General features: G+C 49.3%; 1 protein-coding gene across 5 annotated transcripts in view; it reads right to left on the bottom strand.

Moving 5' to 3' along the window:
* The window catches only part of tdrd9 (tudor domain containing 9), a 254,200-nt gene that overhangs the window by 132,534 nt on the left and 106,691 nt on the right, over window positions 1-14,975 (bottom strand). For all 5 annotated transcript variants that reach the window (XM_038777784.1, XM_038777793.1, XM_038777802.1 and 2 more), the window contains 2 exons: window positions 5,533-5,754; window positions 4,014-4,136 (listed from right to left, as the gene is read on the bottom strand). In XM_038777784.1, the coding sequence (XP_038633712.1) occupies window positions 4,014-4,136; window positions 5,533-5,754 (345 nt within the window). The remainder of the gene's footprint in view (window positions 1-4,013; window positions 4,137-5,532; window positions 5,755-14,975) is intronic.

Here is a 14,975-nt window from a genome sequence, read left to right as displayed (position 1 = left end):
CTCGTTCAAGTAACAGCTACTGCATGTCCTTGATACGTATGTACCCGTCAGGCAGGGAGGAAGTGGTCGAGCGCGGGAACCGTGGTTTACTAAAGTAGTTGAATCACTTGTCAAAAGGAAGAAGGAGGCTTATATAAAGATGAGACGTGAAGGTTCAGTTTGGGCGCTCGAGAGTTACAAGTTAGCGAGGAAGGACCGAAAGAGAGAGCTAAGAAGAGCCAGGAGGGGACATGAGAAGTCTTTGGATCAAGGATAACCCTAAAGCTTTCCTTCGGTATGTCAGGAATAAAAGAATGACTGGGCCAGTCAAGGACAGTAGTGGGAAGTTGTGCGTGGAGTCCGAGGAGATAGGAGAGGTGCTAAATGAATATTTTTCATCAGTATTCACAGAGGAAAAAGACAATGTTGTCGAGGAGAATACTGAGTTACAGGCTACTAGACTAGAAAGACTTGAGGTTCATAAGGAGGAGGTGTTAGCAATTCTGGAAAGTGTGAAAATAGATAAGTCCCCTGCGCCGGATGGGATTTATCCTAGGATTCTCTGCGAAGTTAGGGAGGAGATTGCTGAGCCTTTGGCGTCATTGTCAACAGGAATAGTGCCAGAAGACTGGAGGATAGCAAATGTTGTCCCCTTGTTCAAGAAGGGGAGTAGAGACAACCCCAGTAACTACAGACCAGTGAGCCTTACTTCTGTTGTGGGCAAAGTCTTGGAACGGTTTATAAGAGAGGATTTATAATCATCTAGAAAGGAATAATTTGATTAGGGATAGTCAACATGGTTTTGTGAAGGGTAGGTTGTGCCTCACAAACCTTATTGAGTTATTTGAGAAGGTGACCAAGCAGGTGGACAAGGGTAAAGCAGTTGACGTGGTGTATATGGATTTCAGTAAAGCGTTTGATAAGGTTCCCCACAGTAGGCTATTGCAGAAAATACGGAGGCATGGGATTCAGGGTGATTTAGCAGTTTGGATCAGAAATTGGTCCGCTGTAAGAAGACAAAGGGTGGTGGTTGATGGGGAATGTCAGCCTGGAGTGCAGTTACTAGTGATGTACCACAAGGATCTGTTTTGGGGCCACTGCTGTTTGTCATTTTTATAAATGACCTGAAGGAGGGCGTAGAAGGATGGGTGAGTAAATTTGCAGATGACACTAAGGTCGGTGGAGTTGTGGACAATGCCGAAGGATGTTGCAGGTTACAGAGGGACATAGATAAGCTGCAGAGCTGGGCTGAGAGGTGGCAAATGGAGTTTAATGCAGAAAAGTGTGAGGTGATTCATTTTGGAAGGAGTAACAGGAATACAGAGTACTGGGCTAATGGTAAGATTCTTGGTAGTGTGGATGAGCAGAGAGATCTCAGTGTCCATGTTTATAGATCCCTGAAAGTTGCCACCCAGGTTCATAGGGTTAAGAAGGCGTACGGTGTGTTAGCTTTTATTGGTAGAGGGACTGAGTTTCGGAGCCACGAGGTCATGTTGCAGCTGTACAAAACTCTGGTGCGGCCACATTTGGAGTATTGCATGCAGTTCTGGTCGCCGCATTATAGAAAGGATGTGGAAGCATTGGAAAGGGTGCAGAGGAGATTTACCAGGATGTTGCCTGGTATGGAGGGAAGATCTTCTGAGGAAAGGTTGAGGGACTTGAGGCTGTTTTCGTTAGAGAGGTTAAGAGGTGACTTAATTGAGGCATACAAGATGATCAGAGGATTAGATAGGGTGGACAGTGAGAGCCTTTTCCTCGGATGGTGATGTCTAGCACACGGGGACATAGCTTTAAATTGAGGGGAGATAGATATAGGACAGATGTCAGAGGTCGGTTCTTTACTCAGAGAGTAGTACAGGCGTGGAATGGCCTGCCTGCAACAGTAGTGGACTCATGTAGATGAGCTTTAGAGTGGTTTCACAGGTCGGCGCAACATCGAGGGCCGAAGGGCCTGTACTGCGCTGTAATGTTCTATGTTCTACGTTTTAAAACTGAAGTCAATAGGAATAAGGGAGAAACTTTCCACTTGGAGTGATACCTCGCTCAAAGGAAGATGACTGTGGTTGCTCGATGCCAATCATCTCAGCTCCACCAGAGTACTGAAAGAGATCCTCAGGGTAGTGTCCTCGGACCAAATACCTTCAGCTGCTACATTAATGATCTACATCCCATCATAAGGTCAGAAGTGCGATGATTGTTGATGACTGCAGAGTGTTCAATTCCATTCACAACTCAGATAATTAAACCGTCTGTTCCTGCATGACAAAAGGCCTGGACAACATTTTGGTCTAGGTTGACGAGTGACGATATCCCCCCCCCAACCTAGGAAGACCTCACCATCTCCCTTTGACATTAAATTGCCATTATCATTGCTAAATATCCCATCATCGCAGTGGCAATATCACTGGACATATTCCAGAGACCCAAGTGAATGCACTATGAACACAGGTGCAGATTCCACCACTGCAGCTGGTAGAATTTAAACTCAACAAATGATTTCAATCAACAAAATATCTGGAATTGAAATCAAGTCTTAATGACAATGACCATGAAACTACCGATTGTCACAAAAACCCACCTTGTTTACTAATGTCATTTTGAGACAGAAGTCTGTCATCCTTACCTGCTCTGGCCTACACGTGATTCAAGACTCACAGCAATGTGGTTGACTCTTAACTGCCCTCCGTCGTGGCCGAGCCATCCACTCAGTATATCAAACCACCCGATGGACTGCAGTGGTTCAAGGCAGTGATTCACCACACCCTTCTCAATGGCAAAGGACTTGCCTGTGACACCCACATTCCATGAAGGAATAAAACAAAATTCAAGAATCACCGAGGCCAAAAACCAAACTGCTCAGAGGTTAGGAATTATGTGGCATATTTCTAACCTCTCGACTCCCAAAGCCTATCCACCAACCACAAGACACAAGTGAAGATTTTGATGCCTGGTTGAGTGCAGCTCAAAAAGCTCATCATCCAGAACAAAGCAACTTGTTTAACTGGTTCCCATCCACCTTAAGCATTCATTTCCACCCACCACCACATGATGCGGACGTGTGTGCCATCTACAAGACTGCTTCCATACCTGTGAGGATGTGAAGCAAGGGTTAATAGCTAGAAAAAGCCAGAATGACCGGGATACATTAGTGGAAAATCACAAAGTAGAGGAATATGTTACTGAAGCCATTGAAGGAGAATTAACTTGCTCAGATAAGGGAGTGATATTTGAAGTCGTGAACCGACTCATGACTATAACCCAAACAGCCTTGAGAAACAAGGCGCATGGACGTATGACAGGATATGAAATGTGGGAGCCGCTTGCAACTATAGCTAACACTTGTTAATTAAGCTAAAACTGCTACATTATCATGTGCCAATAGATAACCTCAAAGTCTGTAAAATCATGTACTGGAACTATTGCAATAACCAATCTATGCTTTGTAATGTGGGCAAGCTCAAGTGAATGTAAGAGACAACCCCTTAAAGAAACATATAAAAAAGGGATGCTTTGAGCAAGATTTTGGCACTCTCAGAGGTGTTTCTTTGGAATACCTAGAGAGCGGCCCCGATCGCAATAAAGAATATTCTGAAGTACGGACGTGTTCGAGATCGTTTCTTCCGGACTGAGAGACAAGTGAATTAGACACGCATTCACACCTGCAACCTCTTTCACCCAGAAGAACAAGTGTAGCTTCCGCATGGGAACACCCCCATCTGTTAGTTCCTGTCCACCTGCAATTCATCCTGACTTAGAACTGTATAGCTGCTGTTCCTTTACTGTCATTGGTTAAAAATCTTGGAACTCCTTCCCTAACAGCATCCTCGGTGTATATATAATCACATGCTCTTCAATGTTCAAAAAAGCAGGTCGCGCCACAATGTTCTCGAGCAATTAGGGATGGGCAATAAATGCTGTTTCCCGGTGACACTCAAAATTCTTAAGAATTTTCTAAAAACAAAATCATATATATGTTTTTTTTAAATCATATTTCAGTATCTATTCATGAGAAAGTTGATGAGAAATGATCTTACTTCATCAATGAAAATGTGCGTAAATTCAGTCAAACATTTTGCATTAACAATTTTTTGGAGTAGAACACCTGTTGTCATGTAAGTTAGTTGGGTGTCTGTACTAACTTCTTTTTCTAATCCAACCTATTTGAAGAACAAAAAAAAAAATCAAATTACTGACGGTAATTATAGACATTAGGGTTTTGACATAAAATGAGTTACATTAACTGATTTCCAGCATTTGGATTAATCTAATGTACATTGACAAAACGCCACTCAATTTGTCTATTGACAGTGAAAGTAAGCTGGTGGTAGACCATGGCAGCAAACGTGCCATCAGATTTCTCAACTTGTATGTCAATGGAAGTGAATTCATGTCACCCGTCAACTGGTGCATTCTCCACGGCAACACCACTTGCCAAGTAATCTCTAGTTAAACAGTATAAAGTTGCTGTTCTCTCCAACATAGGTATTCTTGTGACTGTGCTGAGGACGAGACAAAAAGCTTTAACAAAACGTATTTTTGTACTACCAAAGGACTATAGGTTAAATTGTACACTCCTGGTAAATTTTTGTACCTGTGGACTCAAAAGTGCCATATAGGAGGTTTTTAACAAGATAGAAGCCCATAGAATTAATGGAAAATAGTGTAAAATTGACTCAGTGACTGAAAGCAAAGATTGGTGGTCGATAAAAGTTTTTCAAACTGGAGGTAGTTTGCAGGCGTACACTAAAGATTGTCTACTTTTTTCAATGATGGGTGATCAATACGATGATATGAAAATTGTCAAAAGTGATCAAGATTAGGATTGTTATAAGCTCCAGGATGGCAGACAAGGTAGTAAACTAATAAACTAGGTTTTTGGAATAAACTCACCCTTAGAAAAATTATCAAAAGCATCAAAGTAAATTCATATATTCTTCAAGTAACGTTTTCTCATAACAACGTAAAAGATAAATACAAGCACTTTCAGCTCCGACAATATCGTAAGTAATTTCAAAGATGTATACGAGAGCAGTCAACTCTGATCTCATTGAAACATACAGGATTCTTAAGGGGCTTGACAGGGTAAACGCAGAGAGGATGTTTCCCCTCATGGGAGAGTCCAGGATCAGAGGGCATAGTGTCAGAATAAAGGAGTGCCAATTTAAGACCGAGAAAAAGAAGAATTTCTTCTCTCAGACAGTTGAATGTCTTTGGAACACATTGCCACAGACAGCTGCGGAGCAGAGTTTGTGTGTGTGTATGTATATATATATATATATATATATATATATATATATACAAGGCTGAGATTCTTGGTCAGTCAGGGAATCAAGGGTTGCAGGGAAAGGGCAGGAAAGTGGACATGAGGAGTGTCGAATCAGCCATAATCCCATTAAATGACGGAGCATGCTCGAGGGGATGAACGGCCTTCTCCTGTTTCTATTTCTTATGGTCAGTAACGTACCAGACTTCCAAAAGATAATTTTCCAAGCAACAAATAATAGTAACGGTACAAGTACAATGTAATCTTTATGAATGTGAGAATTAACATACCTGATACCCAACCAAGCCTCCTGCAGACAAACGACGTTCTTTGCAGATCCAGCGCGCAATACTGATCGCTCCAATTTTCCGTGGCTGTGTTACTACAATATTGCAGAATGCAGGTTTCTTCAAGTAGTATTCAAGAATATATTGAGGTACCTGTGTACTCTTTCCACTGCCTGTAGCACCTCGGATGATGACTGCTGAATTATTTTCAATCAGATCAACAAGCTGTAATTACAAAGTAAAAGCTCAATAAAATAAAACAAATGAAAAAAAGTCTCAGGCAGAAGTAGGTATCGCAACGTAGTAGAGATTATGAAGCTAGAAATCCAGAGACCTGGACCAATCTGGAGTGTGCAAGTTTAGCTTTCACCATGGCAGTTTCAGGATTTGAACTCAATTTTTAAAAAAGAAATCTGGAATTCAAAAGGCATCAGTACAGATGACATGAAAGGTATCACCCGCCCCTTCTTTGGGCTTTCCCGTCAATGGTGCAGTAGCTGAACACCCAAGCTAATTGTAACTGAAACCTGGTCAAACAGAACAATTTCAGAATCTCTATCCTGTATATCCAGGTTCCTAAATGAAACGTCTTCCACATTATGTTGGGAAAACCTTAACTTCATTTAAGTTTGGAAGAGCATTGAATTACTTTAACACTTGGATTTTATTTTACAAAAGCTCACAACCAGCATGCCTCTTCTAGGAAATCATCTGACCAGCATGGTACTTGAAGAGGGAGAGTTATTTGTTTTGAACAGCAATCACGAATTAATGGGGGCCAAAAATTCTGAAAAAGGCAAAGGCTGGTGACTTAACTGGAAATAACATGACAGTGCGAGGGCAGCACAGTTGCGCAGTAATTATCACTGCTCCCTCACAGTGCCAAGGTCCCAGGTTTGATCCCGGCTCTGAGACACTGTCCGTGTGAAGTTTGCACATGCTCCCCGTGCTTGCGTGGGTTTCGCCCCCAAAACCCAAAGCATAGGTGGATTGGCCACATTAAATTGCCCCTTCGTTGGAAAAAGTTAATTGGGTACTCTAAAATTTAAAAACAAAATAACATGACAGCGACAAGCTTTCAGTTTTGAACCTATTGGTTATCTTTTTGGGGTACAAGCTGAAAAGGAAGGCTACCTAACTGATTCTTTCTCGCTGCCTTGCATCAAGTTGTCTGTGATTGTCTTTTTTTTAAAATAATTTTTATTCAAAATTTTCATAAAATATCAACAACAAAATGTATTTTTTTTTACAAAGAACAGAAAAAAAAAGAGTCCCCCCCCGCGCATACACAAAGGAAGAGGTAAATTAACACCCGCCATTCGCACAAACCCCCCCCCACCGTGTACACATAGAGAAAGAAATATATCAATGCCCGCCATGAGCATAGAACAACTATGCCCGTCCAGAAATTACTGCCACCTCCTGAAAACCCCTGCACTGATCCCCTTAGGGCAAATTTCACCTTCTCTAATTTAAGAAACCCTGCCATATCATTGACACAGGCCTCCACGCTTGGGGGCTGTGGTGAATGTGATTCACACCGGATTATAATCTGTATATACATATGTCTATATTGTAAGTGCAGTTGCACTACCTGACCTCCAGAGGGAGTAGCTCTGGGAATGCTCGAGAGTTGTACTGGGCTCCTCCCTTGGCTCCGCCCAGGACTCCTCCCCCAGGAGCTGCTGTATAAAGATCAGTGCCACAGGGTCAGCCGGCCAGTTCACCGAAAGTTCAACGGCTAACAGGCTGGCTCTGTTAGTATATTAAAACCGCTATTCTAATCCTACAAGCACGTGTCCGTAGAATTGTTGGTTCCAACAGGGGCCTCGCATCCTTCCACTGAAGAAAAATCCTCCGCCGGGCTACTAGGGACGCAAAGGCCAGAACACCGGCCTCTTTCGCCTCCTGCACTCCCGGTTCCACTGCAACCCCAAAAATTGCGAGCCCTCAGCCCGGTTTGACCCTGGATCCTACCACCCTCGACACCGTCCTTGCTACGCCCTTCCAAAATTCCCCCAGCGCGGGGCATGCCCAGAACATATGGGCATGATTTGCTGGGTTCCCTGAGCACCTGATACACCTGTCCTCACTCCTGAAGAACCGACTCATCCTTGTCCCAGTAATGTGAGCCCGATGCAGCACCTTAAACTGTATGAGGCCAAGCCTCGCACAAGAAGAAGAGTTCACCCTCCCCAGGGCGTCCGCCCACGTCCCCCCCTCTATCTCCTCACCCAGCTCCTCCTCCCATTTACCCTTCAGTTCCTCGACCGAGGCCTCATCCATCTCCTGTATCACCTGGTACGCTGCCGAGATCCTCCCCTCACCAACCCAGAACCCCGAGAGCACCCTGTCCTGGATCCCACGCAGCGGCAGCAGAGGAAACTCCGCCACCTGCCACCTGACAATGCCCTTACCTGTCTGTACCTAAAGGCGATCCCCGGGGGGGGAGCACAAACTTCCCCTCCAGCGCACCCAGGCTCGCAAACTTCCCGTCTACAAACAGGTCCCTCAACCTCCTGATACCTGCCCTGTGCCAACTCAGGAACCCGCCATCAATCCTCCCCGGGACAAACCGGTGGTTGCCCCGTATCGTGGGCCCCCATCGAGGCCTCCACCTCCCCCCTATGCCGTCTCCATTGCCCCCAAATTTTGAGGGTAACCGCCACCACCGGGCTCGTGGTATACCTCGTTGGAGGGAACGGTAGCGGCGCCGTTACCAGCGCCTCCAGGCTCGTGCCCACACAGGACGCCATCTCCATCCTCTTCCATGCTTCCCCCTCCCCCTCCATCACCCATTTACGCACCATCTCTGCATTGGCAGCACAGTAGTACCCACAGAGGTTGGGCAGCGCCAGCCCCCCCCCCCCATCCCTGCCCGCTCCAAAAACACCCTTCTCACCCTCGGGGTCCCGTGTGCCCACACAAACCCTGTAATTCTCTTGTCAACCCGCCTGAAAAAGGCCTTCGGGATAAGGATGGGGAGGCACTGGAACAGGAACAGAAACCTCGGGAGCACCGTCATTTTGGCTGACTGTACCCTACACGCCAGAGACAGCGGCAGCATGTCCCACCTCTTAAACTCCTCCTCCATTTGCTCCACCAACCTTGTGAGGTTAAGCTTATGCAAGGCCTCCCAACTCCTGGCCACCTGAACGCCCAAGTACCTGAAGCGCCTCTCCGCCCTTTTCAGTGGAAGCCTGCCAATCCCCCCCTCCTGATCCCCTGGGTATACCACAAACAGCCGCTCTTCCCCAAGATGAGCTTGTATCCTGAGAAATCCTCAAATTCCCGGAGAATCCCCATCACCTCCGGCATTCCCCCCACCAGGTCCGCCACATACAACAATAGGTCATCCGCAAAGAGCGACACTCGGTGCTCCTCCCCAACCCTGACCAGCCCCCTCCAACTCCCCGACACCTGCAGCGCCATAGTCAGGGCTTCAATTGCCAGCGCAAAGAGCAGGGGGGACAAGGGACACCACTGCCTCGTCCCTCGAAATAGTCGAAAATACTCCGACCTCCTCCTATTCGTGGCCACGCTCGCCATCGGGGCCTCGTACAACAGCCGCACCCAACTAACAAAACCCTCCCCAAACCCGAACCTTTCCAACACCTCCCACAAGTACCCCCACTCAACCCTATCAAAGGCCTTCTCCGCGTCCAGCGCCACCACAATCTCCGCCTCCCCTTCTACCGCCAGCATCATTATAACGCTCAAGAGCCTCCTTATGTTGGTGTTCAGCTGCCTCCCCTTCACAAACCCAGTTTGATCCTCGTGGATAACCTGCGGCACACAGTCCTCTATCCTCACGGCCAAGATCTTTGCCAACAGCTTGGCGTCCACATTCAAAAGTGAGATCGGCCTGTATGACCCACACTGCAGGGGATCCTCGTCCCGCTTAAGAATCAGGGAGATCAGCGCCCGAGACATCGTCGGGGGCAAAGCCCCCCCCCTTCCCTTGCCTCGTTAACGGTCCTAACCAACAGGGGACCCAACAGGTCTGCATACTTCTTGTAAAATTCAGCCGGGAACCCATCTGGCCCCGGCGCCTTCCCCGACTGCATGCTCCCTATCCCTTTGACCAGCTCCACCAGTCCCTCCACCTGTCCCTCCTCCACCCTCGGGAATCTCAGTCTGTCCAAAAAGCGCCCCATTCCCCCCCTCCTCCGCCGGGGGTTTGGACCGATATAGTCTCTCATAAAAGTCCCTGAAGACCCGATTAATGTCTAACCCACTTCGCACCACATTTCCTCCCCGATCCTTAACTCCACCAATCTCCGTAGCCGCATCCACTTACGGAGCCGGTGTGCCAGCATCCTGCTCGCCTTCTCCCCATATTCATACACCGCACCCTGTGCCTTCCTCCACTGAGCTTCCGCCTTTCTGGTGGTCAATAAGTCGAACTCAGCCTGGAGGCTGCACCGCTCCTTCAGCAATCCCTCCTCCGGGGCCTCCGCGTATCTCTTGTCCACCCTCACCATCTCCCCTACCAATCTCTCCCTCTCTCTCTGCTCCCTTCTCCCCCTGTGGGCTCGAATGGAGATCAACTCCCCCTAACCACCACCTTCAGCGCCTCCCAGGTCGTCCCCACTCGGACCTCTCCATTGTCATTGGCCTCCAGGTACCACTCAATACATCCTCGAACCCGTCCCCCCACCTCCTCATCCGCCAGCAGCCCCACCTCCAAGCGCCAAAGCGGGCGCTGGTCTCTCACCTCCCCCAGCTCGAGGTCCACCCAGTGCGGGGCATGGTCGGAAATGGCTATCGCCGAATACTCAGCATCCTCCACCCTCGCAATCAGTGCTCTACTCATTACGAAGAAGTCGATCCCGGAATAGGCCTTATGCACATGGGAGAAGTATGAAAATTCCCTGGCCCTCGGCCTCGCAAACCTCCATGGATCCACCCCTCCCCATCTGGTCCATAAACCCCCTCAACACCTTAGCCGCCGCAAGTCTCCTACCCGTCCTGGAACTGGATCGATCCAGTGGCGGATCCAGCACCGTGTTGAAATCCCCCCCATTATCAGACACCCCCACCTCCAAATCTGGAATCCGGCCCAACATACGCCGCATGAAACCCGCATCGTCCCAATTCGGGGCGAATACATTAACCAGCACCACCTGCTCCCATTGAAGCTTGCAACTCACCATCACATACCTCCCGCGACTGTCTGCCACCACATTCGATGCCTCAAACGACACCCTCTTCCCCACCAGGATCGCCACCCCCCCGATTTTTTGCATCCAGCCCCGAATGAAACACTTGGATCACCCATCCCTTCCTCAATCTAACCTGATCCGGCACCTTCAGGTTCGTCTCCTGAAGCATGGCCACATCCGCCTTCAGCCCCCTCAGGTGCGCAAACACTCGGGCCTGTTTGACCGGCCCATTCAGTCCCCTCACATTCCAGGTGATCAGCCGGATCAGGGGACCCGCCTGCCCCCCTCCCCCGTCGACTAGCCATCACCCTTCCACAATCCGCCACGTGCCCGCCCACCCCCTCATTCCCCACAGCGACAGACCCCCATCCCGACCCCCTCTACGTGCTCCAGCTCTGGCTTGGCCATTCCAGCAGCAACCCGGTACCCCCCCTCTTCCCCCCCACCAGTGCAACACAACCACCTCCCCTGCCCATCGCTCCTCCAGCGCGGGAGAAAAGCCCGCGCTTCCATCCCAAGCCCCGCCCCCTGACCAAAAACACGGGAAAAGACGGGCACATGACCCAACAGGACCACGAACCCCACCCAAACTCTCAACCAGTGAACAAAATACAGACCCCAAACATGACAAAACACCCACATAAACAGATAACAGTCCCAAACAAGCAGAAAAAAAAGCAGAACAGCAAAAACAAATCATCCAATAGAACCGATAAAGCGAAAGGATACCCAGGAGGACAAAGCATCCGGGCTGTATACAGCATTCCCCAGCCCTCAGTTCAAGTCCAGCTTCTCTGCCTGAAAAAAAGTCCAGGCATCCTCCGGGGAGTCAATATACAGCTGCCGATCTTTATACGTGACCCACAGGCGTGCCGGCTGTAACAAGCCAAACTTGACCCCCTTCTTGTGGAGCACTGCCTTCGCCCGGTTAAAGCCAGCCCTTCTCTTCGCCGCCTCCGCACTCCAGTCCTGGCATATCCTGACATCCGCATTCTCCCACTTGCTACTCCTCTCCTTCTTCGCCCAACGCAGCACACATTCGCGGTCGACAAAGTGGTGAAAACGTACTAGCACCGCCCGAGGCGGCTCGTTTGGCCTGAGTTTCCTCAGCAGCACCCGATGGGCACCCTCCAGCTCAAAAGGCCCCTGGAACGCCCTCGCACCCATTAGCGTGTTCAGCATCATGGCCACATTGGCCCCCAAATCCGAACCTTCCAGCCCCTCTGGGAGGCCCAGGATCCGCAGGTTCGTCCGACAGGCCCGGTTTTCCATCTCCTCCATCCTCGCTGACCACTTCTCATGGAGCGCCTCGTGCGACTCCACCTTCACTGCCAAGCCCAGGAGTTCGTCTTCGCCCTCCGAGTCCTTTTGCCGAAGCTCTCGGATCTCCGCACCCTGAGCCGTCTGGGTCGCCATGAGCTTGTCCAGAGAGGCCTTAAACGGCTCCAGAATCTCTGCCTCCAGCTCCTTAAAGGAGCGCTGAAGCAGCTCCTGCTGCTCTCGCGCCCACTGCTGCTACGCTGCTGCTGCTTCCCCGCCCGCCACCATCTTGCTTCTTCTGCCTCGCACCTTTCTCTGCTCCAAAGCCGATTTTTTGACCGCCCCACTCCTAGTCCAGGCCATCCACCGGCGGAGAATCTTAGAGAGAGTGTTCCCACACGGGGGAAAGTCCAACCAGCACCGCCCTTAACAGAGCCCAAAAGACCGAAAAAAGCGGGAGCTACTGAACGTGCGGCTCAGCTCCGCATCACCGCAACCGAAAGTGATCAACCTGCAGCCAGAGAATTCTCATCTGAGTGCAACCTGCCTGCATTTGGAAAATGGAACAGCTGAGACGGAAAGAATTGATCAAGCTCTATATTCTCCTCCAGGCATTAGGGATTAACTTTTTTTTATTTAAAATAGACAATGCTTGAGATACAGGACACTTGCTAAGAGAATAAAGCCCAAGAACACAAAGCCATGCAATTCCACGAATTCTGAACAAATAAAAATAAACTATACAAAGTTGGCAAGATAAAACAATTTCCATCTACCTTGTACCCTAACATGCAGGGTTAATATGAGGCATGTGTGAATAAACAGTAGTCTCACACACCACACTTACACAATAAATGGCAGATGCAAGGCAGGTTCCACAGATTTTACGACAACCCACCCAAACATCTGTAATATGAGTCAACAAACCTCACCAAAACTCTTGTCTCCCTTATGAGGGATTTCAGTCTTCGCCTTCAGAGATCTCACCTTGGAATTCTCTCCAATGGTCACTCCAACATAAACTGCTTCAATGGCTTTACATCTCTCAAGGTTTCAATCTTGTCTCCCAAGATTCTGTTGCCTAGTATGTGGCGGACCCGGTGGGAGGGATGCCGGGAGTGATGGAGTTACTAGCCGAGTTTGGGACCTTCTCAGGTTATAAATTAAACTTAGGCAAGAGCGAGGTGTTTGTGGTGCACCCTGGAGTCCAGGAGGAAGGAATTGGTAGGCTCCCGCTTAGGCGGGCAGGGGAGAGCTTTAGGTACCTGGGGGTGCAAGTGGCCAGGGACTGGGGGACTCTCCACAAGCATAACTTTACCAGGCTGGTAGATCAGATGGAGGAGGAGTTCAGGAGGTGGAACATGCTGCCATTGTCGTTGGCGGGGAGGGTGCAGTCCGTCAAAATGACAGTGCTTCCGAGGTTCTTGTTCCTTTTTCAGTGCCTGCCCATATTTATCCCCAGGGCCTTCTTTAGGAGAGTGACTAGCAGTATTCTGAGCTTTGTGTGGGCACATGGGACTCAGAGAGTGAGGAGGGTGTTCCTGGAGCGAGGAAGGGATGGGGGTGGGCTGGCACTACCCAACCTTCTGGGGTACTATTGGGCAGCCAATGTGTCAATGGTGCGTAAATGGGTGATGGAGGGGGGAGGGGCGGCGTGGAAAAGAATGGAGATGGCGTCATGTAGAGGTACGAGCCTGGGTGCCATGGTAACGGCACCGTTGCCGCTCTCCCCTAAGAGGTTTACCACGAGCCCGGTGGTGGCGGCGACCCTAAGAATCTGGGAACAATGGAGACGGCATCGGGGGGAAACAGGGGGCTCGATGGAGGCTCCACTGGGTGGCAACCATCGGTTCATCCCGGGGAACACGGATGGGGGATTCAGGGGGTGGCAAAGGGCGGGCATCAGCAAATTGAGGGACCTGTTTATTGGCGGGAGGTTTGCGGGCCTGGGGGAACTGGAAGATAAATTTGGCCTTCCCCAGGGGAACATGTTCAGATACCTGCAGGTAAAGGCGTTTGCTAGGCGACAGGTAGAGGGATTCCCTTTGCTGCCCTCGCAGGGGACGATGGACAGAGTGCTTTCGGGGGTGTGGGTAGGAGAGGGGAAGGTGTCTGACATCTATAAGGTAATGCAGGAGGTGGAGGAGTCGTCAGTGGAGGAGCTGAAGGCTAAATGGGAGGAGGAACTCGGGGAGCAGATAGAGGACGGGACTTGGCGGATGCCTTGGAGAGAGTCAACTCTTCCTCCTCATGTGCGAGGCTTAGTCTCATCCAATTTAAGGTGCTGCACCGGGCCCACATGTCCGGGACTAGGATGAGTAGGTTCTTCGGGGGTGCGGACAGGTGCACCAGATGTTCGGGGAGTCCTGCGAACCACACCCATATGTTCTGGGCATGCCCAGCACTGGAAGAATTCTGGAAGGGGGTGGCGGGGACGGTGTCGAGGGTGGTTGGATCCAGGGTCAAACCAGGGTGGGGACTCGCGATTTTTGGAGTTGCGGTAGAGCCGGGAGTGCAGGAGGCGAAAGAGGCCGGTGTCCTGGCCTTTGCGTCCCTAGTAGCCCGTCGAAGGATTCTGTTACAATGGAAGGATGCAAGGCCCCCAAGTGTGGAGACCTGGATCAGTGACATGGTGGGATTTATAAAATTGGAAAAGGTCAAATTTGCCCTGAGAGGATCAATACAAGGGTTCTATAAACGATGGCAGCCTTTTCTGGACTTCCTGGCTCAGAGATAGGTAACTGGGTCAATTGCAGCAGCAACCCGGGGGGGGGGGGGGGGGGGTGCATTATTGTAGTGTTTATTCTGTAACTTTATAGTGTGTTAATTTGCGTTGTTGTTAAAATGCTGGGTTGTTCATGGGGATGGGGCGAATGTATATGATTGTTAATATTATTGTTATTTTCGGTATTTTACTAAGGTGCGTCAATGTTGTATAAAATCAAAATTTCTCAATAAAAATTATTTAAAAAAAAAAAAAGATTCTGTTGCCTTGGATTATGGACTACGCACTCAGTCACC

The sequence above is a fragment of the Scyliorhinus canicula genome, chromosome 2 (genome assembly GCF_902713615.1).
Source record: "Scyliorhinus canicula chromosome 2, sScyCan1.1, whole genome shotgun sequence".
NCBI lineage: Eukaryota > Metazoa > Chordata > Chondrichthyes > Carcharhiniformes > Scyliorhinidae > Scyliorhinus > Scyliorhinus canicula.
This window is presented reverse-complemented; position numbering and strand designations above follow the sequence as displayed.